Genomic DNA, 25,058 nt, shown 5'->3' with positions numbered 1-25,058 from the left:
TCTCTGACAGGCCTTGATGTTGTTAGTTCCCCATTAAATTGTGCAAGGATCTTTTTGCTTTTTTTAGGTTTTTACCACAAATTCCTGAATTTTCCCAATACATTGTAAAATAAATTTCTGTACTTAATAAAAAATGTATCTGGCTATATGTTGTTTCTATTTGTGAATGATTAAATTCACTGATAATGGCTATTTTCAATTAAGCCACGTTAATTTCCATTCTAAGCAACTTCCGTCTATACAGATCAATTCATGATGTAGTACATTGAAATCAAACAAGTTAATACAATACAGAGTGCAGAGTCAAGTGTTACAGTACAAAGAGTGTGCAGAGCAGGTACTGTAATCCTTTATTCTGCACTCTTATTGTTTTACCTCAATGTTCTGTAGTAATGAATTGTTCTGAATGGATGTTTATGGAAATATTGCAAATTACAGATGTATGCAAGTTTCTCACTGGACCTCGGTACATGTTACAATAGGAAACCAATTTACCAGAGCAGGTTTTCCAACCAACTGAGGCAAAGTAGCAAGGTAACAGAGGAAAAATAACCAAAGGGTGGTTAAAAACAGAAACTGCTGTAAATAATGAGATTCTGTGGAAAGATGAAGAATTAATATATCAGGGCAGGTTTTCAACCTGAAATATTATTCCTGTTTCTCTTTCTACAGATAATGCCTGACTTGCTGACACTTCCAGCATTTTGTTTTTATTTTAGACTTCTGATAACTGCAGTTATTTTCAATATTCATCAACAGAAGTGTTATGCTTGGGCTAGATTATTGCAGGAACAATCTCATATTATTCTGCCTTTTATGAACTTTAACATAGCTTTAAGCCTTCCTTGGTTTTAAGTTTACCCATTTATGCCTTAAATGTACATCTTACCTCAAGCAACTCCTTTTTAAAATACTGGACAGACTGCCACAATGCTCAAAATGTGTGAGTAGTTTGCTGACAGTGTATTAATGATATAGACATGAAATGAGCTCCTATCCTGAGCTACTCTCATTAAGCACAAAGTAGGACTGCTACACTTGAAATTTTACCCATAAAAGTCACTGCTTTATTTCTGACTGGTCTTCAAATTTCCTCATCTATTAAGGGTGTACATGAAGGACATTGTTTTCATTTTCTATTGGTACAGTGATATTTAACTATATGAATCAAACACCCAATGAATTGCAGTAAAGGTCCATGGAATTCTCTCCTCTCCAAGCAGTGGAACAATTAACAGAAAATCTCTTACCACATGCTTGCAATTACTTTAACTCCCAGGAGACAGAAATTGCCCCATCAGAAAGATGAACGATAAATTGCATAATTTTAACGAACATCTGGGAAGCTTAACTTGCAAATGTGAAATTGACTTCATTGATATGAAAAGGTCACAATAACAATGTTCTTTGTATTGAACTAGTAAATTAGACAAAATGTTTTAAACATTTCAGAAAGGACAGCAGTTTAAATATTTCTTTTATTTTTAATTTGGGATTGGACATTGGCTGGAGTATTTGCAGATGGAACTTATTTCCCAGCAGGTGTGAGCTGATGCAGTTTGGGAAGTCAAATGGGGCAAGACATATGCAACAAATGGTAGGGCAATAAATAATGTTGATGAACAGAAGGATGTTAGGATTCTAATCCATAGTTCACTGAATATGGCAATATGGGTAGATAGGGTGATGAAGAAAGCATCTGGCATGCTTGACTTCATTTATTAGGGTCTAGCATATACAATTGGGGATGTTATGTTGCAATTTTACAAAATGTGGAAAAAACAGCATGTTAGTATTGTGTGCAGTTCTGGTGGCACATGATAGGATGGATATGATTGTGCCGGGAGAGCGCAGAGGATATTCACCACCATGTTGTCTGGAGTGGAATATATTAGTTATGCGGTGAGACTGGATAGATGAACTTGATTTTTCTGGTGTGACAGGGAAATCAGGGGAGAGTTGATAGAGGCATACTGTGAAAAATGATGGGCAGATTAGATATTAGGTATATCAAAAACAAGAGCACATTGGTTTAAGGAGAGAGGAAGGAGCTTTAAAAGGTGTCTGAAGGACAAGTTTTTGTTTTACACAGAGCATCTAGACCTCACTGTCAGAGGAGATAGCGGAGTCAGGCACAATCACAATGTTTAAAGGATATTTGGACAAGCACTTGAAAAGGCAAAGAAGGATACATACCTAATGTGGCTCTTGCAACAAAAAGATCATTGTACTTTTTGTTTTCCTAATTTTTGCTGAATCTGCACATTAATTCTCTGCAATTTGTTAAAAAGAAAATCCATATCTATCTGAACATCAATATCTTTCATCCTCTGTTGTTTAGTAAATACTCCTTTTTAGTTTTTTTAAAATCTCACATTTGCCATATTATCTTCTATCTGCCATGTCCCTGCTCATTTGTTAAGGGTTTCCATGTTCCCCTGAAACACCTCTATATCCCCCTCGCAGTCTACATTGCCACCCTGCGTTGTAGACACAACTCCATCCTGGGCACAGGCCTCCCCACAATTGAGAACACCTTCAAAAGACGGTGGTTCAAGAAAGCTGCATCCATCATTAAGGACCTTCACCACCTGGTACTTCTCATTATTACCATCATGGAGGAGGTACAGGAACCCTTTCGGGAACAGCTTCTTCCCTCTGCCATCAGGTTTCCGAACAATCCAGGAACATTACCTCTTTTGCCCTGTGTATTTGCATATTTTATTGCAACTTTAATTAATTTTTATGCTTTGCACTGTACTGCTGCCACTAAACAATAAATTTCATGACAGTAAAAATAACATGGTTCTGATTCTGAGTAGTACTGTCATTTTACAGCTCTCATGACCTGAGTTTGACTGGGTCCTTGCATGCTGTTGGTGTGGTGTCTGCACATTCTCTGCGTGACTTCACACGTTCTCCCAGAAAGTTCTGTTTTTGCCTCACGTCCTCAAAATGTGCTGGTAGGTTAATTGGGAGCAGTGCATTTCCAATAGTGTATGCTGTTGCCAGGGGATATCAGGGGTACTTGATGAGCCTGGGAGAAAGAACAGATTAGGAACGATATCTTGGGGAATGGGACTGAAGGGAATTCTGTCATGAACTCAATGAGCTGAAATGCATCCTTCTACGTCAAAGGAAAATGAGAAGTGAAATCTGTGTCATCAACAAACATGTTTATATTCAAAACAAATGCAGAAATGCTAGAAGAACTCGGCTATTCTGGTTTTACATGGTATCACTAGACATGATCCCCTTATACAGATCAGTGATTTTCCAGGGGACCCAGTAACAATCCTTGTAGTATCTCTGGTCATTGTTTTCCAAATGGAACTTCTACTCTCCGTCCTCTGATATTAGCCAATATATTAACCACACAACAATGTGCACTAACTTTGTTCTATAACCTCCTGTGTAGTGACTTACTGACGACCTTCTGAAAGTCGAAACACACATTAAGAATAAAGAAAAGCAGAAATCCCCTTACAGAGTGCTGATAAGTGACTCTGTTTTCCCTTTCCCAGATGCTAGCTGACCTATCAAGTGTTTGCAATATTTTCTGTTTTATTTCAGATCAGTAGCATTTGAAGTTTGATTTTCAACAGCTAACCACCTTGACATTCAATGGCATCACTATTACCCAGTTTTCCACCATCAATATTCCAGGAAAAGGGGTATACAGGGAGTTAGCAATGACCAAAACAAAAAATCAAGATTCTAGTGAACCAGCTACATAAATTCTGTGACTACAACAGGTTGGGTGTTTGGATGCCCCAAAACTCTCTTGATCATCTACGAGACACGTCAGAAATGGGATGGGATATTTCTCTCTTGCCTGGATGAGCAAACGTCCAGCAGCACACTCAAGAAGCTCAGTAACATCCAGGACAAAGCAACCCCCTTGACCAGCACCCCAAGATGAAAAATAATGACTGTAAACAGTAAGCACATAGTTCACCTTCAGGTCACACTCCACTTTGACTTGGATTTATCTACTTGTTCCTTCTTCATTGCTAGTTCCAAACACTGTAGGACTACCTTAACAAAGTAACTCACCACCACCATCTCATGGACAACTAGGATGGGCAATATCTGCTGGTTAAACCAGTAGAGCTACAATTCAAAAAGAACTGAGGGACAAGAGGGGAGGGAGGATGGCATTGTTGGGAATGATCTGTCATTTTATTGTCCACAGTATAGGTCATATATTTTCACTATCACATTCAATAGCTATGTTCCAAAAAAATTTAAGCAATACAGTTGCTTATGAAATGCATCCAACATTTTGCAATGTGTTTGTTTCAACACACCTTCCCTTTCTTACACAAGGTCAGATTTCTCAATGGCAGTGAGCTGAGTAGGTACAATAACACTTTTCAGAAAGTGAGATCCAGACTTTTCTACTTTTCTCAACAATAATTAAATGTGACAACTGAACTTCACCTCTCCTCTTCTCATTCAGTTTTGCCAACACAATTTTGAAGGTGTCCTTGTTGTTGTGGGATTCAAATATTCATCAGCATCACATCTGATTGACAGAAAAAAAGGAAGGTGGACAGATCCAGTTTATGATGGTGAAATGAAGATAGCTGAAGTTTTACTGTTACTTCAGAGTTCATTTGATGTGGCTTTGAGTTCGTGTTAATTGAAGATTTGGGAAGACAAACTAGTTGTTAAGGCAGCAATGTGAAGGAGAAATTGAAAGATTATCTTAGACAGATAGTTCTGCACTATTGGGCAGAGTAACAGTATTTAAAATGAGAACTATTATTATATTAGCAAGAGAATGATACTCAACTTACTTTTCTTCAACCTGAAAAAAGAATACTATTAACAGCTGTTCTGTAAATGTATTGCAGATTGTGCATAGCATGTCATTTATAAATTTAATACAAGATGTAGTTAACAATGTAAGTCAGGTTCAAATGAAGAATCTTAACATGTAGTTCAATTTTATTAATTAATTTTTGACTATGTAAAACTTAAATCTTTTGCATCACTCAACACCAAGTAACACATACAACAGAAACAGAAACATATCTCAGTTGTCTTTGCTTTAAAATGTTACATGTCACTAGCCACAACATGAGATTGAGGGTAGCAAATATTGAAGATCAGTTTACAGAGCCACAATTTAGCACGTATGTTTAAACAGGATTAAATGTCAATCAGAAAATGCAAGAAAATGGCTGGGGAAAATAGATAGATAAATGAAAAAAAAGTAATTTTAGTTTGAAATACATTTGAGCAACACTAACAAAATAACTTTGATTAATGTGAAACGATGGTTCATAAAACCATTTTGCACCACCCCATTTCCTTTCTGACTGCCTGTTCAGCTTTGAGTTAAGTATGAATGCAGCAACCCCTGTGGTTTCACACTTGCAACCACTGCAGAAGCTCTGCTTATCACACAGATGCCAATTGCAAAGCAAGGGGTCCAGAGAAGCCCACAAATACTAAAGCTAGCCGGTGCACAAACAAATATTTGTTGGTCACAGATTTGAAAACAGCACCAAAGAGTTCTTAACATTACTGGTCCTATTTTCAATCAAAAGTACTGTAGTTTAAAAAAATGGGTTAATGTATTTCAAGGCTTGTTGGATCTTGAAGGGAACATGCTGGTAATAGCAGGAAAAAGGAAGTGAATTTCTGTTAAAATCTACTTTCAAAGTTGTTTTAAGACACAACTGACATATAATATATATGAAAAAGGAAGTAACGTACAGGAAATGTTAAAAGCTGAAACTACACAAATGCACTCTTCTGAGAAACCAGAATGCAATGCAATACTAAACCAATTATTTTTGTCAGCTATGCCAGCTAAAGTGCATTTTATTTTCTTTAAATGGTTCTTACAGTTCTGGTGTCAAATCAATTTTCTATGATAGCAAACCTTATGGAAATGTCCAAAGAATTTTGAGGGCATTTATTTATGTAGAATTTGTTTGTTCAGGAAGTAATAGTCAAATAATGAGGGACATTTTCAAATTGATCTCTAAATCATTCAAAAGTAAAATCAGGAAGCATTTTTGATAAAGTAGTTAGTGAAAACCTCAACTGAGTTCCCCTTAAAAATCCCATGATTTCTGTGCCTTTGTTGTTTTCATGGTAAAGAACAAAACAAGTGTCTATCTGGTAAGGCCGTCAAGAAACATAGATCTAAAGTGGGCAAACAAAATTGATCTATGGATCAGTCATGATTGACTAAATGATTGAATAAAATAATAGAAGAAAAACACGAGTGAAAGAGGACCAATTCTTTTGCCCCAAGTCTCATGAGTTAACTACTAATGGCCGAAGTCCGACAATTAACCTTAATGACTCTAACATTAACTTCAGAAAAGGGAGGGAATTAAAAAAAAACTGTAATTCTTGTTGCTCAAGACCATCCAAATGCAAAGGTTGAATCAGAATTTGCTTTTGTATAACCAAATAATAAACACTGAGCTATTAATAAAAATTAGCATATTAATAAAACCTAGGTATTTTGGACAGAACATTGCAAGGATAAATTGAAACAAAAACTGCTAGCTCTATTGGATGCATGAAAATATTACAATCAATCAGATAGCAAAGACTGAAGTCAAGCAAAAAAAGTAACCAATTGGTTGTATAAAGACATATGATTTTGATCATCTATCCTTCAGGCTCTTATAGACTCATTGTAAAAAAATTAAACTACATCTCTATGTCATACTAGTACTAATCAAACAATTAAATGTTGTTTACTTAAGAAAATATGGCCAAGCAGCAACTCTCAGACAAAGGCAGACTGACCGCCACCTTGCTGAAGCCAGGCAGAAACCCTTTGAAGAGGATCCTGCTTCAGACCATCAGAAAACTGTCTCCAACATCATCACTAACCTCATCAACTCCCAACTACTGCCTTCAAACTCACAGTTCCCTTACTCCACACTACTCCCTTCTACCTCCTACCCAAGATCCACAAACCTGATAAGGCCTACTGTCTCTGCCTGCTCCTGCCCCAATAAACCTGTCCTCATACCTCGACTCCATTCTACACCCCACCTTTCCACCTACATCTGCAACACTTCTAATGCTCTCAAACTCCTCACCACCTTTCAATTCCCTGACCCCCTCATTTTTACCATGGATGCCCAGTCCCTATCTCCGATCGAGATGGCCTTAAAGCTCTCCACTTTATTCTCATTATTTGATTCTAGTTGTGATTATAGCTAGAAGCAATCATAAAAGGCTCAAACTCTGGCTTCTAAAATGAAGTTTTATAAAAATGTTGGTTATTCCATAACGAGAACCTGATTTTTGAAAGGTAGGAAAGAGTTAAATCAATTGCTTACCTTTTCTTCTTTCAGCATTTGTAACCTTATTTATTGGATTCTCCTGTTCTTGTTGACATACCCAATGAATGTCAGTCGCTCTTTACATTTCCAATTCACTCTGGAATGATCTGTCCAAATGTATGTTTTAGGACTAACCTGAATTTAGCAAAGCAGCAGCACGTATAATTTCTCACTATGCACCAGGGCTCTGATGTCTCCCCTCAATCTGACCTTCTCATGTCAGTTTTCAGAAAACCACGATCAGTCTGGAGATTTATTTCGCAAAATAAATTTCAGGCCTGTTTCACTGAAACTCCAGCATGCTTAATTATCAATCACAAGAGGTGGCATGGATGAGCTGGGGCTACCCAGGCCATGTTTCAATTAAAGAGCCAGAGAAGTTTGGCTGCCAACATCTTGCCCTTCATTCCTAATGATTAAAGAACTTGATAAGGTCTTTAGTAAAAATAACTTTCTCTTCTGTGCATAGGCACTTCAGGAACAAGCACAGGAACATATTGTCTCAGAAATGGAAGTGGAAATCTGGAGCACTCCTCCCAAAAGGGTATCCGGGCTAATTCTGTGAGAAATTTCAAAACTGATACTATTTTTTTTGCAGTAAAAGGTAATGAAGGTAACTAAATAAGACAGGTTATTGGAATTAAGATTTTATTTTGTCCACAGTCTAACTGATAGGATAATAGTCACTGTCATTTTTTCCATGGTAGGGGAGAATAAAGGTAGAGGCCATTGGTTAAATGTGAGAGGGGAAAGATTTAAATTGGAATTGAGGGTTGAGTTTTTCCACACAGCGGGTGGTGAGTATCCGAAATGAGCTAACAGAAAAGGTGATAGAGGCAACTACAATTATGATATTTAAGACATTTGGACAGGAAAATGAATTGGATAGGTTGGGGGGGGCGGGGTATGAGCCTAATGCATGCAAAAAGGATTAGCATAAATAGACCTCTCGATCTGCATGGACATTGGGTTGCAGGATCTGTTTCCATGCCATATAACTCTATGTCTATGGATAGGGAAGAAGGTTTTGAGGGACCAATCTGTTTGTTCTATGGCCAGATTGAAACCAAATTCCATTGGTGAGCTCCTGAATGCATGAGCAACTTGCTCATCAGAGACTGCAGGAAGCCTGATAGCACCCCTGAGGGGCTCTATGGTTTTACATAGAGAGGAGGGATTGATCGCAAAAGAGGAGTATTGGAGAGTCACATATTTTGGAGTAACTTTGTACCACTTAAAGCAGTGCTGTTTCCTTACACTTCAAAATTAGGTTAACGTGTTATTCATTGAGGATTGCAGTGTGGTCCAGTTATACCAAAAATCAATAGGTGAAGTAGTGCGTAATACAAAATCTGTCCATTCATTCTTCAATACTATACTGAGATTAATTTGATATTTCAAAGCTTCTGGATTCAGGGATAGTAGAATAATGGTTTACAAAGGACTTGCAGGAGAAGAAAAGAGGTTCATATGAGCATGGGCCATATTGGAAATGCACAAGGATGAGGAAGATCTGGTTGCAGCTGTATCTACCAGTCTGTTTTGGTCTTTGAAGATAGAGCTACAAGAATTAGGTGGATTAAAACTGAGGACAAGGGATTGTCCCATAAGGAAGAGAAACCTGATTTAAGGAGAATGAGGTATGATCAGATTTAAATATTATGAGACTGACAGGCCAGGTGTTGACAGGCTGTTCTGTCTGACCAGAAAATCTAACACCAAGAGGGTCTCAAAATTAAGCAATTAAAGCAGGAGTGAATAAGGAAAATATCACAATGAAGAGAACTGTGAATCTTTAAAATTCATTACCTCAGAAGAAATTCATTACCTCATTACCTTCAAAGTAAGATCAATAATACATTGGGTACCAAGAGATAGGGAGATTGATAGATTAACCCACAAACAAAATTTAACAGTGAAGAGAAAGGCAGAATCAATGGGCTGAATGGCCTAGACAAGATCTATCTTACTACTACTGTTAATGTTCATAGATCTCAAGGTGTAGTGTTCACGTACAACAATCAAAGCACAACCATACTTCTGCCTTTTAGCTTCTATCCAAGCGGCTTTCCTGTCACCAGCCCAATCCTCCATTAAAATATGGAAGTTCTTTATATCTTTTTTAATTGATGAAGACATAATTATGAATGTGCAATATCTTGTCATGCAATTCCAGTGCAAGGAAGGAACATGAGCAGAGAAGTGTAGATTTAGAACAATATTAGCAAAATACAATCACTTCATAAACAGTTAATTAGACCTTATTAATATTTCAAATTTCATTGTATAGTCTAATTATTGCAATTGTCTCAAAATATTTACATATATCTTAAAAATAATTAATTGCAATAAACAAAAAGCCTTTCTTGTAGAATTTCTTTTTTTAATTTTAAGCACAAAGAAAACCATAAAGACAAGTACTCCTGTTTACAGTACTGCTGGTCTTGTCTTGAAAATTAGATAACTGGAAAAAACCCTTTGATGATTCCATTTCTAGTTTCTTTAATTTTTTTTCCAGATGAAGTAACTCTCCAAGTACCCCTTTGGGTGAAGGCAGACACAACATTTTACCCCATCAAGAATGACTTCCTAAAGGTCTGTATGTGCACTGTATATAAAACCAAGCATTTTATATCCCATAAAATATTAAGATAGAAGTTGATCATTCTTATGTCATGCAAAACAAAGTAACTAAATACAAAATTACTCAGTAATCTTCCTGTGAGTACACTTTAAACCTGAGCAGAGAATGAAGCTCTTTTGTTCTGAAACTAATGCTGCAAATGACAGTGTGCATATTTTCCAATCTACAGATTTGATTACTTTGGAGGTAAATGTGAATCCTGATTTTAGAAGTATAGAATTAGGTGAAAACATGCAATTGTATGCCACTGGTTAATCTTTTTTCAATTCCTCTTTTTCTCCTGAAATTTGCCACAAAGAATACATGCAAATACAATCAATAATAATTATTTGAGTTTTCACTTGCTTATCTAAACCAAGGTGTAGAAAACTCTGTGCATTATAATGGCAAATGCTCCAAATACTGCAGATCAATATTTTGATTCATGTAATTACATTGCAGTGCAACTTGGTAGTTTTGTCAAGGGCAGTGGGTGTAGGGACAGAGCTTTTTACGATTACCACTTCAACTTGCATTTGGGTCCGCAAATGAAATGTGAACTTGTCTGTTCTCCCCACTAATCCTGCCTGCTAACTTGCAAAACTTCCCTCCCCACTGATCTCCCTCCTGGCACTTATCCGTGTAGGCGGAACAAGTGCTACACATGTCCTTACACTTCCTCCCTTACCACCATTCAGGGCCCCAAACAGTCCTTCCAGGTGAGGCAACACTTCACCTGTGAGTCGACTGGGGTGATATACTGCGTCCGGTGCTCCCAATGTGGCCTTTTATATATTGGCGAGACCCGACGCAGACTGGGAGACCGCTTTGCTGAACATCTACGCTCTGTCCGCCAGAGAAAGCAGGATCTCCCAGTGGCCACACATTTTAATTCCACATCCCATTCCTATTCTGACATGTCTATCCACGGCGTCCTCTACTGTAAAGATGAAGCCACACTCAGGTTGGAGGAACAACACCTTATATTCCGTCTGGGTAGCCTCCAATCTGATGGCATGAACATCGACTTCTCTAACTTCCGCTAAGGCCCCACCTCCCCCTCGTACCCCATCTGTTACTCATTTTTATGCACACATTCTTTCTCTCACTCTCCTTTTTCTCCCTCTGTCCCTCTGAATATACCTCTTGCCCATCCTCTGGGTCCCCCCGCCCCTCCTTGTCTTTCTTCCCGGACCTCCTGTCCCATGATCCTCTTGTATCCCCTTTTGCCTATCACCTATCCAGCTCTTGGCTCTATCCCTCCCCCTCCTGTCTTCTCCTATCATTTTGGATCTCCCCCTCCCCCTTTCAAATCCCTCACTCACTCTTCCTTCAGTTAGTCCTGACGAAGGGTCTCGGCCTGAAACGTCGACTGCACCTCTTCCTACAGATGCTGCTTGGCCTGCTGCGTTCACCAGCAACTTTGATGTGTGTTGCAAAACTATTTCCTATTTTTATTTCAGATTCTGTATCCTGAGTATCTTGCTTTTGTACTGTGCTGACTTGGCACTTCTCTCCACAGATACTGCTCAATGCTCCCAGTATCTTTTGTGCTGAATTTAGACCTGCAGCTATCTATCTCTGATGTAGAAAATTTTGCAAATGGCATATTACAAGAGAGAAAGAAAATAAATAAGAAAAATATATAAGATTGAACAACAGTCTGTTGTGTGGAATTAACTGATGTAAGTGAAAGATGAAAGTGAAAGACTCTGACACAGATTGGATGGGCTGAAGGACCTGTTTCTGCCCTGTGATAAAACAATATTATTATTATAACGATTTTATAAGATAGAAAAAGAAATAGATATTTTGTGAAATATATCTTAGCAGCTAGGTCCAAGGTGTTTGAGGATATGTCACCAATAAAGGAATAAAAGGTGTGGGCAATGCACAAACAGACTGGACAGAGGGATCAACAAGATTTGTATGTGTGTAAGGGGACTACAATTAAACAGAAGACTGAGAGTTATGACATAATTTGAATAAGGTGATGAGAGATATAAATCTAATGGGGATTTGACAGGTATGCATTGAGTAGTTGATGCCTGAAATGCACTGCCAAAGGAGGTGGTAGATTTGGATACAATTACTCCATTGAAAAGGCATTTAAACAGACATTCAAGTAGGCAAGGCATAGAAGGATACAGTGATAATGCAGCTAAATAGGATTTTTGTTGATGGATGAAAGAGTGTAGTTGCCATGTTGTACAACTTTGCTACTATGCTTGAAGCAACAAGGAACTATTGAAGGTCAGCTAACTGGAGGCTGTAGATTTCTTAACACAAGTCAGAAGATGTAGAACTAAGTTTCAAACAAATTGGAAGTCATGTAATATAAAGCTGGCAAGGAGAAGAATGGAAGCAGGCCAACACTAAAGTCATCAAAATTTTGGGTAAGTGTGACAGTATTGAGAGACTCTGGAGGAGGGGGAGAGAGGAAAGTGTGGGTGTTAATAAGGGAAGCATTGCACCAACTTAAGTAAAAAAATATTATTAAGAGATGAGTTAAAACAGTAGGATTATAATCAGAAGCCAAAAGAACTTAAGGAATGAGGCCATATGATCCCTTCCAGAGAGTCCCATCATTCAACTATTCCATGGTTAATCTGACATTGGTCTTATCTTCACTTTTTTTGTCAGTTTCCCAAATTTCTCAGTTCCCCTAGTCAAATATCCCACATAATCTTGAACAGATTCAATGATTCAGCCTTGGCAGCTCTCTTAAGTACAGGATTGAAGAATCCTCACATCCTGAGAGCAGAAATTCCTTCCACTCTCAGTCTTGAGGAAGTAGCATTGGTCTAGCAAGCAAGTTGAGGAGTGGGTTTCCTCCGGGTGCTTCGGTTTCCTCACACATTCCAAAAGATATACAGGTTAGTAAGGGTTTAGTAACTTGTGGGCATGATGTGCTGATGCAAGAAGCATGGCGACACTTGCGGGCTGCCCCCAGCACATCCTCAGATTGTATTGATTAATGACGCAAACAACAAATTGTACTAACATGAGAAAATCTACAGATTCTGCAAATCCAAAGCAACACACATAAAATACTCAGCAGGTCAGGCAGCATCTGTGGAAAAGAGTAAACAGTCGGCATTTCAGGCTGAGACCCTTACTGTATGTAAAAAGTTACATTTTACTGTGTGCTTCGATGTACATGTGACTAATAAAGCTAATTTCAGTACTTTTTTAAATTTTAGTCTCAAAAGTTGGAGGTCAGGATCTCCAAAATCTTTTTTTAAATTTTCTTCTACCTATGCTTTATTAATGGAACAGACATCCAAAAAAATTAAACTACTATATCCATTTCAATAGAAATGTAAAAATTTGCATCCAGGTTTACGAAACACACAACCTTTATCCAATTAAGACAGAATTCAAAATCATTTTAACATTAAAGTACAATTTTTTTCACATCTTTACAAGATCTGTAACTGTGAATTAGAAATGCCACTTCTTTGCTTAATAAATACTACATTCTTGTGAAAAATCGCTCATGTTTAATTAGGCAAACTGGACTAATCTGCAGCTAAACAAACGTTATGTACTGCTTCCTGTTATGGTCACTTCAATAAGTAGCAGCTAGATGTGTAAATTAGCAAGGCACCACATTAACATGATGCAATGTGCACATTAGGACAGGGTTGCAGTTGCTCGTAAGTTAGTACACCAGAAACTCTAGGCAGTGATTTTGCTTAGTGTCCACTTTATAGACTTCATGGATACAAAGCCTGTTGCTGAGACAGCATTTGATCACAATATTTTATTCATCTGTACATTAAACACATACAAGTTCACCAGAATTAATATCGTTTAATATAATTAATAAAATGTAACATCTTTTGAATATGGTTAAGTGATCTGCCAATTGAAACATTCAATTGAAATACTTCAGTTTTTATGTTACTTGGAAATAATAATCTCAAATGCAAGAACAAATATATCACAGAGCATGATACTTAGTTATTCACCAATATTTGCATTATTAAAATGGATGAATGAGTTATTGGAATCATCAAGGATATAAACAAATTTAAGACAAATAATATCTCTCTTTTGAATTTAGCTTTATTTTAATCTCAGACGTGACTGTGATATTATGCAGCCAGTCCCTTTGGATTTTCAGATAAGATAGTTTTACAGTAACCATTTATCTTAATTAACTCTCCCATCTGTTACACTCTTATTTAACTACTCATATGCAGAGAGAGTGCACAATGACTTCGTTCTTTGCCCCAACACCTTACCACTGGAGATCTGTGCTTCATAAGAACAAGGTAACATACACTGATGTAAGAAACGGAGGAAGGAATGGCACACTTGCCTTCTCATGCCTGCTCCATTATTCACTATCATGGCTAATCTGCACCCATTTTCCACTTCCCATGTTGAACAAACATGAATATTTAGATCATTACGAAATGTGTGGCTAGTATAGGAAAGTGCTGAGGTGAAAGTTAAGCCACAATCTTTTGAATGGGGTTGACTCCTGTTTCCATTCTTTTACTTTTTTCCAAACACATATCGGTGACATAATCTGGAATTACGATGTTAGGCTCAAAATATATTCAGGCAACACCTAGCCATTCTGTCACTGCCTCTTTACAGTGATGATTGGACATCCATTTCTGGAAGACAAACTTTCCTCCAATTAAGCACTGGGAAGCCTGAAAGCATTAATTCTAACCTCTTCACAGCTCAATACTCCACCATCAACTTCACTGCATTCTCAGGTAATTGAAGTTCTGCATTGTGACCCTGAAGCAGGTTAGGATTGCATTCCACTCCAATCAGCTTGGAATTCTAATTTCGTTTTCATAACACCATCCATTTCTCAGCTGACCTGTTGTGCAACTGTCACCCATGTTAGTTTTATATGATAAATCCAGTGCATTACTCACCAGCCACTCATTTAACATTTCCATTAATGTCATCCACTTATCGCTTTCCAACCAGAGCTATTTCACTTAACTACTGTTTTTGTGCTCATTCAGAAATAAGACCGTAAGATACAGGAGTAGAATTAGGCCATCAACATCATGTATGCTCCACTGTTTCATCATGGCTGATCCATTTTCCCTCTCAGCCCCAATCTCCTGCCTTCTCCCCATATCCCTTCACGCTCTGACTAATAAAGAATCTCTCAACCTCTGCCTTAAATATATCAAATGACTTGGCCTCCACAGCCACCTGTGGCAACGAATTCCACAGATTCACCACTCTCTAGCTAAAGAAATTCCTCCTCATCTCCGTTCTAAAAGGACAACCTTCTTTCCTGAGGTTGTGTCACCAGACATAGACTCTTGCACCATTGGAAATATCCTCTCCACATCCACTCTATCCAGTCTTTTTAACATTCAACAGGTTTCAATTAGGTCACCCCTCATTCTTCTGAATTCCAGTGAGTACAAGGCCCAGAGACATCAAACACTTTTCATATGACAAGTCTTTTAATCCCAGGATCATTTTCGTGAACCTCCTTTGAACACATCCTTTCTTAGATGAGGCATCCAAACTTGCTCACAATATTCCAAGTGAGGCCTCACCAGTGCTTTATAAAGCCTCAATATTACACCTTTGCTTTTATATTCTAGTCCTCTTGAATTAAATACTAACATCTCATTTGCCTTCCTCAACACCAACTCAACCAGCAAATTAACCTTTAGGGAATACTGCACAAGGCTTACTCCCAAGTCCCTTTGCACTTCGCACCTCAGATTTTTGTATTTTCCCTCCATATAGAAAGTAGTATATGTTTTTATTTCTTCTACCAAAGTGCAGGGCCATATACTTCCCAACTGTATTCCACCTGCCACTTCTTTGCCTGTTCTCCGAATCTGTCAAAGTCCTTCTGTAGCCTCTTTACTTCTGCAAAACTACCTGCCCTTCTACCTATCTTCATATTGTCTGCAAAATTTGCAACAAAGCCATCAATTCCATTTCCAAGTCATTGACATATAACACGAAAAGAATTGGTCCCAACACTGACTCCTTTAGAACACCGCTAGTCACAGGCAGCCAACCAGAAAATACTTTGTTTATTCTCATTCTTTGCCTCCTTCCAATCAGACAATGTTCTATCCATATTAGTACATTTCCTGTAACACTATTGGCTCTTGACTTGCTAAACAGCCTCATGTGTGGCACCATGTCAAAGGCCGTATGAAAATTGATGTACATAACATTCACCAATTCTCTGCTATCTATTCTGCTTGTTATTTCTTAAAAGAATTCCAACAGATTTGTCAGGCAAAATTTTTTCTTGAGGAAACCATGCTGACTGCGGCATTTTTTAAAATCATGCGCTTCCAAGTACCCCGACATCTTTCCAACGATTGAGGTCAGACTAACTGGCATATAATCTCCTTTAACTTTACGGAAATGTCCTATTAAATTTCCTTTAATAATACATACTGACTCCCAATCTGGCAATCACAGTTTTAAAACACACGAAAAGTTGGAGAACTCAGCCAGTCAGACATCATCTACGTGTCTGACCAGTCCCGATGATGAGCCACCATCGGAAAGGTACACTTCCATAAATGCTACCCGACTTGCTGTGTTCCTCCAGCATTTTGTGAGTGTTGCTTAAGATTTCCATCATCTGCGGAATCTGGTGTGTACAGTTATAACATCCTAATTTTAAAGTAGCTGTTCGCGTTGACCCCGATTACTTCAATGAATTCCCCAGCCCGAGTTTTCTGCACTCCTCAAGGTGTAGTCTCTACCTACTTTAACCAGGGCGTATGTACTAAAATGACAATGTACTAAAAGTTTTCGTCCCACGATCTAATACCCCTTTCTTAAACCGCTCTGCCTTTCCCAGCCCAACTTTGTTCCTTGAGTCATTCCTTAAAATGTTTTCGCCTCAGCTTTGGTCATTACCTTATCTGGCTCCGCGATTAATTTTGTCTGATAGCATTACAACAACAAACGAAGCAAAAAGGGCAAATTGTTGTTAACTCCAGGATTTGTTTTACAAAGTTAAGTTACCGTATTTATTGTCATTACTAACTGTAGGATCCGTCGGCCGCTAACCGGGTTAAATCTGATTACAGTACACAATAAATAATTTGCTGTCTGTGTGAACAAATATCATCCCATAGGCCACGGGACGTAGTTTTTAAGTTTCTCTGCTCACAAATTAAAATAGCAGCATATTCATGCTCCCCTACTTGAATTTCTGAAATTGGATGATCTCCTATTCCTCGTCAAATATTTGGGAACGACTGTTAAGTTCAGGAGGCAGCAACTGGTAAAATAAAGTCACGGATTTACTTTATAACTACGGGTAGCTTGACTGCGATGGCCAATGCCAATGCTGCAGCTTTAAACTTTAAAAGAAACATTTCAGGTATGCCAAGCGAGCAGATACTATCCTGAAACGTTGTCAGTATTTTTGGAGGGGTAGGGTAAGTCGGCTTCGGATTGTAAATAAAGCGTGACTGATCTTGAACTGTTCTTACTTCAGTTGCGAGATCGACCCCCTAGACCTGGCCCCCGTTCCCTGAGGCCCCATCGACTCGCGAGTGCCCGAGACCCCTGATTTCAAGGTCTCCACAACTGCAGCCGTTCTAGAATAAATCTGCAAGGCAACACCCCACTTTCCCGCCTGGCTGGCTGCATTTTAATTTCACAGTGCGTGTATGTTTCTCCAGAAACGAGCTGGGTAGTCTGCATCACATGAACAGAGGGGTGGGAGTAACACAGGAACAGTTCAAGTGCCGTAGTGTGAAGTTCGCGTGTGTTTGCTGGGCTGCTGTGTTGGGGCTGTTCGCGCTCGGGCGCGAGCCTGCAGACCGGACCTGGACCCGGACCCGGACCCGGACCCGCAACCCGGACCAACTTCAAACCCGACCGAGTGTCAGACTCACACAGGCTCACTTACCTGGCACAGCTCCGACAACCAGAGGCCCGGTGCCAACATCCATTTACAGAACGCCAGCAAAATAATACCTGAAACACCTCCTGACATTCGAAAGTTTTGACAGCGGAAATTCAACGGCGCCGATGAGTGACAACCTAATAGACTATTCACCCGCTGGCACAAGTAAAGCAACGCAGCGCTTATCCAATGACGTGACCGAGGCGGGACTCCCTTTAGCCAATTGGAGCTCGGTGTTCGTTCAGGTCTGATTAGCATTTCAGTCAATCTCCCAAATTTGTGGACGTACAAATTTAAAACTCACCCTTTCTACTTGCATTACCGAGAAATGCTAAGTACAAATACCTGATAAATACTAAATCATAGAAGAGGTTGAAAGATCTATGTACGTAATAATTCAGTTTAAACAAGTACTCTTTTCGGACTGAAAACAGAATGCCGGTCAGACAGCATCTGAGGAGGGCGAAAAAGAGTTTACACCCTTGATCTGTCACCAGAATCTTTCAATTCTTCTTTTTACTAATGCTGCCTGGCCTGAATATTTTCAGCAATTCTTGCTTTTATTTAGGATTGCTAGCACCTGCCTTTATGTTTCGCTTTATGACCGCTTCGGGAACTGGAACCAGCCGCGCAGGCTGTAGCTAACAATCCGAAAGGAATCCTCAGAGAGCAGCTGCTCTCAGGTGAATAAATCTGTGGAATCACTGGCGCATCTGTCAGCGCCGCACTCCACGTGGAACCCGATAGCTGGATTCTGTTTTGCTAGCATTTATCTATACAGTAATAATGCCGGGAATTTCACCTGTCTGATTCTGCGCGGAACAAAGCTACCTTAGAATCAAAGCCACTTGCGTTCAAGGTATACTTCCAAACTGTCTGTTGCTTTCCAAGCACATCACTGCCTCCTAGAGAGCAGTCGGTCATAAGACACAAAGCGACAATCATTCCCAGAGACTTCAGATGCTCCATCATCTCGACTCGACTCTAAATTCCGCTATACGTTTCCCTCCATAGGTAATGCCTAACCCGTTGACTTCCTCCTACTACTGTTCATAACATTACATATGCAAACATATTGTTTCATTTTAATCTTTGAAGTGTTTGTTTTGGAGGGCTTTATTTCTTTTTACTTAATTGAATACAAATTTGTCTCATGCTCCTCTGGTTTGAGAACAGTTATACAATTTACTTCCTTCACCCACAATTAGAATTACTTAGTTTAAAGATACTTTCTCTTTGATATCCCCTTTCTTCCAGGTTTTTAAATAAGATATTTTGATATAGGAGAACTGAAATCCGATATCCAGTTATAGTTTAGGATTTACGGCTGTGGGCTTATTTATCTTTATCTCATCTGTTTTGTAGTGTGGACTTTATGTTTGGGATAACTGCCACATCCAGCAACTCCATTGAGATTATTCCTTTATCTAGTGTGCTCTAAAAATTATGTCATCTTTCATGTCATGCACCTTCTAAATTTGATTCTTCTACATTAATCTTTTCACTCCAGCACCATTATTTCCTCCTGATATAATGGTTATTTGATTTGCATATCTTCTCAGAGTACTGGAGGCGATCGCATAACCTACGCTTTGATGTGAATGTATTGTCTTTCATCTGTAAAAACATGTGGATGCCCACGTTTGCTGCACAACCTTCTTTAGTCTAGTTTCTTTTGTTTTGAATTATCCTTCCTTAGAATCTTTCCTCTTTACTGGGATACATTATTGCCAAATGTCATGATTTTAGTTATTGACTATTCAGTAATTTCAACCACTGACTCGTAGCATCCTATACTCTGGCTGTTTCTACAAGGTTGTTCCACAATCAGTTCTGCCTTCCTGATACTGTTCTGGATATTTTGCTTCACTGAGCAGAAGGTGAATTGGGGTTGAGTGCAGATATTGGTATATCTGCTTTAGTTTTGTCTAAATCTTCTGCACTCCTATAATGTTCGATGGCTTCCTAAATTGTGGAGAAGTTACAGAAGGAGCATAGCCGATTGCAGCACACACACACACTCACCTTTGCACAATTTAGACATTACTTCCATTCAACTGCTGCCATAATATTAAGTCTCATCATTTTATTAAATTTTGTTGGCTAATTAGATTTTCAGATCTTGTGCTTGTATTATACAGTGGTATAATTCAAATATAAAGAGCTTTGTTTTTTTTTTAAAAAAAGCGATAGTCCAAAATTCTATTAGCTCTAAGAATATAAACTTAACATGCTATTACAATAAAGTGAAGCCTTCTTAAATGATAAAATTTGATTAGTCATGGTCAAAAGTCCTCCTTTGAGCAGCACACACAAAATGCTGGAGGAACTCAGCAAGTCAGACAGCATCTACAAAGGGGAATAAGCAGTTGTTTAATTTTGATTTGACATTCACGGCTGAGACACATTGGACTAGAAAGGAAGCAGACAGGAGCCAGGATAAGAAGGTTGGGGCTGGGCAGAGGGGGAAGTGGTGAGACCAGATGAGAGGGAGCATGGGTCAGTGGAGAATGAAGTAAAATGCTAAGAGGGAGTAGGTGAAAGTGGTAAAGGGTTGAAGAAAAAAGGGTCTAATAGGGGAGTAAATAACAAACACAAGGAAGTCTGCTGATTCTGGAATCCAAAGCAACACAGCAGGTCAGGCAGCATCTATGGAAAAGAGTAAACAGTTATATTTTGGGCTGAGACCCTTCTTCAGGTCTGAGAAGGAAGGGGGAAGATGCCTGAATAAAAAGTTGAGGAGAAGGGAAAGAGGTTAGCTGGAAGGTGATAGAGGAAGGCAGGTGGGTGAGAAGAGTCAAGGGCTGAAGAAAGAAACTGACAGGAGAGTAGAGTGGACAATAGGAGAAAGGGAAGGAGACCGGGCCACGGGGAAAATAATAGGAAGGTGAGAAGTGAAAGGTCAGAGTGGGTAATCAATCAGTTAATAGTTTGTCTCCAAAGAGGGAGATAGAGAGATTGATAAAGGGGAGGGAGGTACGAGAGATAGAGCAAGTGAATTTAAGGGTAGGGTGGAAGTTGGAGGCAAAATTGATAAAATTGACGAGATCAACATGGCCGCACGAAGCAGTGCCAATGCAGTCGTTAATGTAGTGGAGGAAGAGCTGGGGAGTATAACCGGGGAAGGCTTCTAACATAGATTGTTCTACATAGCTGATGAAGAGGCAGGCATAGGTTGGGCCCATACAAATGGCCATGGCTACCCCTCCAGTTTGGAGAAAGTGGGAGAAGCCAAAGGAAAAAAAATTCATGGTGAGGACCAGTTCCGCCAGACAGAGGAGGGTGGTGATGGTGGGGGATTGGTTGGTTCATTTGTCAAGAAATAAGCAGAAGGCTTTGAGGCCTTCCTGATGGGGGATAGAAGTGTATAAGGACTGAACATCCATGGAGAAGATGAGATTGTCAGGCTGAGTGAATCGAAAGTTACTGAGAGATCAAGGGCATGAGAAATACCGTGGATTTTGGTGGGAAGGGACTGAACCAAGAGGGATAGAATGGACTTGAGATACAAGGACACGAGTTCAGTCGGGCAAGAGCAGGCGGAGACAATAGGCCTACCCGGACAGTCTGGTGTGAGGATCTTAGGTAGGAGGTAGAAGAAGACTGTATGGACACTAATGATCAGTCACGTTTCTTCTCAATTAATTTTAGTGCATCATTAAGTATTGTTAGTAGTGTTACACTTTTTTCAATTCATGTCCGTTTGCCAGAGTAGCTCATGCTTTAAGCACATTCAGATTTAGTTTCAGGCATTCCAATCCTTGCTTAGTTACATAAACTTTAGCTCCTGAGGCTTTCCCAGTATTGACATTTGATTAATCTGTAGCCTAACTTCTTATATATAACTGAGAAAGAACAATGGCAAAAAAGAGATGCTTTATTCTCATAGGTATTTTATTGCAACAATTATTAATTTTAAATACATGATTGACATTTTTTCAAGAGAATTCAGTATAGCCAACTTCTGATAAGGCAAAGAGAAGCCAGGTACTAGTGTGTTACTTGGGATTACAGTCTTCTCTTTCATTATGTTTTAAAACAAAAGGTTAATTTTTACTTGTAAAATGTGTCCAGCCCAGAGATTTATGTAATTCAGGAGTCACCTGATAATGATTAACTTGTCCAGTATTTTCTTTGAAATCAATTATTACAGAATATTCCATATAAATAGGAAAGAAACATTGTTTCTTCAGATTTACTAATATTTCTTCACAAATCTTGTTTTAATAAAATTAGTATATCGTATTGCACAATTAAAGTGATCAAGACCTGTTTCATTTCTATTGTTATACTGTTACCTAGTAAATAGTTATTGACAGATAAAACTTGTTTTACTATATTGTACTAAAACACTCCTAAAGATGAAACATCCTGAGTATATAACAAAAAATAACACAAGATCTATAAGGCCTTCAACATGGACTAAAATTAATGCATATATTTTCATATAATGCCCATTTGCTAACTACAAATTTATATAGTCAATGAAATTAATAAACCTTAAAACTGTGATCAGCTAAGATTACATTTATAGCAACTATAACTGTGGCATGCATCAATTAAATATTAAAAAAACAATGTAAAATCCATCTTCTAAGCAATATAGTTTTTGTTCTATACCCAGGTTATCAGGTCTACAAAATAAAATATTCCAATCACAAAGGTGAATCTAATAATCTTTACAAACAAATAGCTATTCCTACAATTGATTTAGAATTGCAGTAGTTTCTTTTTACAATCATTAATTATTTCCGTATTCCTGAACACAGGAATTTTACAACTTTACAAGTTTCAACATACTTCTGTTGTTGATACATGAACTCCATAATGAAGTAGTTGCTGTTTGATTAATACAGTAGTAGTACAAGCCACTAATTCTGACAGCATATATCCACGTGGTTGGTCTACTCTAAAGATATCTTTAAAAGATATTTGATGGGAAAAATGTGAACAATAATTTGTGCTTCTTAATCCTAATTACTCTTTGAAAAGTGAACCAATAATGAATTTGCTGAAACAATTTGTACTGAATGGCTGATTACAGTCAGCTCTATCAGTACAAACTGTGAATACTTGTATGAAGAAAGAATGAAATATCCAACTAATACTGGGCTACTTCCAGTACAATTGTTTTTTGGTGGAGCATAGACGATCTGAGTCTGAGGAAAGACATGTTCTTTGCCTTCTTTGCTCTAGATATGTGGCATGGCAAAAGGAATGGCCAAAAAATAGGTTCTTTTCCTTTGGAAAAGCACGGCTGCTCATAGTGAATAGTAATATATTCACACGTAAACTACTAAACCTATGGTTTATTAGCCTAAAATTTATCTTAAAGTAACTGTCACTCCTGAAAGCTCTCAGCATTTAATCTTCATATCAAAAGTTAACTTAACAATTGGATAATAAATATGAACTTTTATTCTTGACCCGTCTGATTTACAGAGAGGAAGGCCACAGCCTTTATTCTGGTTTTGGCTTATTTTACATTAAGTACTGCATTTAAACATTTGATTATATAAAAGATACAATTTTGTTTTTTTTTAAACTTAGAACAACTCTTAGACATAATAAACTTTTCCCATCTTATGTTTCTTCTGAATATAAAACTTTCAGAATGTACTGGTTAGGTGCAGTCATTTGAAGTTTCCTCACATCTTATGGACTGCATTTACAGTGAAGTTTTAACCACATGGTATGGGTCAAAAAATGTAAGACCTTTTGCTGTTGCATCAGTACATTGCAAAACAGACAGTAGGATGCAGCTGTGTCCATGATTCGCCACATCTTGAGTTACCAATCTTGGTGATGTCAGATGCTGAACAATCCTGGTTCAACTGCAACATACCCATTAGTGATCTCATACAAAGTGGCACTGATGGATGTCTGCTTACTGCCCCTCTCAAGTTGGTACTTTGAACACAAAAAAAATAATTTAAATGTTATAGTTGTGTTGAAAGAAACACTTACATTTCAGTACATATCATTTCTGGAATCAGCCCAACACAAAAGATCTTGCTTTTACAAATTTAGCTTTCACTTTACAGTACAATGTTGTGCACATTCTTTTCCCTTCTCCCACGTCAAAAACTGGAATACCAGTTACATTCTCCTGCATGAAGATTATAAGCAAAATCTACTTACAGCTTGTATTTCAGGGTCTTTCTAAGCTTAAAAATAAGGAATGGTCACAGTTCAAGTTATAACTTTATATAATTTACAAACTTTTAATACAAGCATAAAAAAGATAATTATTGTATCTTATACTATTTGATTTACCTTAAAGCACTGTACATTTTGACACTTCAAAAATATCAGCAACCAGTTTCAACAAAAGGCTTTTTTGTAGCAGCAACACATTTTACCATAGTTTACAAGAAAATCAATTATTTCCTATATTTTGACACAATTAGATTCAATTTCTTCTTCCAACTATTCACAAACTTCTTAAGGCATCAGTGCATTAAGAATCAAAAATGAAAAGCATCCCATCCTACCCCCCAACACCTATCCTAAGTGTGGCATCAGTGTTTATCTTACTCCTAATAAACATATATTTTGGTAGATTTAAGCTAGAATGGATTGTGCTGATAATATCACTATCATAATATAAAATTATCATAGTATAAATTTTACATCATTTTGCCAGATATCCAATTTTCCACTCCCTGTGCTAAAGCGATCTGGCAGGATCCTCATTTTCATTGTTCCATCAGCTCCACAGGAAAACATGTGATTTGCTGGGCCAGTCTCTATTTGCATGACTCCTGTTCCTATGTTTCTAAAGAGTGACTGTCGGGCATGTTCATTGGAGAACGTGTGGATCAGGTTGAGAGAAGACAAACTCCAAACCTAAAAGTAATAAAAAGTCAAAATTAATTTCAAAATAGTATAATTTCAAAAAATTGCAAGGCTAGTTTACAAAGTACCTCAAAATGTTGAATTAGAATTTTTCTTTTGTATTGACTAATGATCTGCATTAATTGGAGCTGCATACTCTTCCAATACCTTCTCAGATGGCAAAGAGGTTAGTGCGACATTTAATATGAAAATATACTTTACTCTTACTCATTGTCTCTCAAGGCTTCAACCTAAATTTAGATGATTGAAATTACAGATGCCGATCAAAAGCCCAAGGTTCTCAGTTTCCACTTGTATGAGCTTAAGGAAAATTTCATATCCTTTCCATTAACACACTATTATTATAACTTTACCCAATCAAACC

General features: G+C 38.1%; 2 protein-coding genes across 9 annotated transcripts in view; both read right to left on the bottom strand.

Annotated features, from left to right (window-relative positions):
* The window catches only part of LOC140211580 (tumor necrosis factor alpha-induced protein 8-like), an 86,888-nt gene extending 68,904 nt beyond the window's left edge, over positions 1 to 17,984 (bottom strand). Inside the window, exon 1 of the mRNA XM_072281449.1 lies at positions 17,840 to 17,984. The gene's annotated coding sequence lies outside the window, so the exon portion shown is untranslated. The remainder of the gene's footprint in view (positions 1 to 17,839) is intronic.
* Positions 17,985 to 21,716: 3,732 nt separating this feature from the next.
* The window catches only part of LOC140211578 (dmX-like protein 1), a 199,880-nt gene continuing 196,538 nt past the window's right edge, over positions 21,717 to 25,058 (bottom strand). For 5 of the 8 annotated variants that reach the window (XM_072281438.1, XM_072281440.1, XM_072281439.1 and 2 more), the window contains 2 exons: positions 24,470 to 24,685; positions 21,717 to 23,746 (listed from right to left, as the gene is read on the bottom strand). In XM_072281438.1, the coding sequence (XP_072137539.1) occupies positions 23,645 to 23,746; positions 24,470 to 24,685 (318 nt within the window). In that variant the 3' untranslated portion in view covers positions 21,717 to 23,644. Of the gene's footprint in view, positions 24,686 to 25,058 lie in introns of all 8 variants that reach the window. The other 3 variants (XM_072281441.1, XM_072281442.1, XM_072281443.1) reach the window with 1 other exon arrangement.

The sequence above is a fragment of the Mobula birostris genome, chromosome 17 (genome assembly GCF_030028105.1).
Source record: "Mobula birostris isolate sMobBir1 chromosome 17, sMobBir1.hap1, whole genome shotgun sequence".
NCBI lineage: Eukaryota > Metazoa > Chordata > Chondrichthyes > Myliobatiformes > Myliobatidae > Mobula > Mobula birostris.
This window is presented reverse-complemented; position numbering and strand designations above follow the sequence as displayed.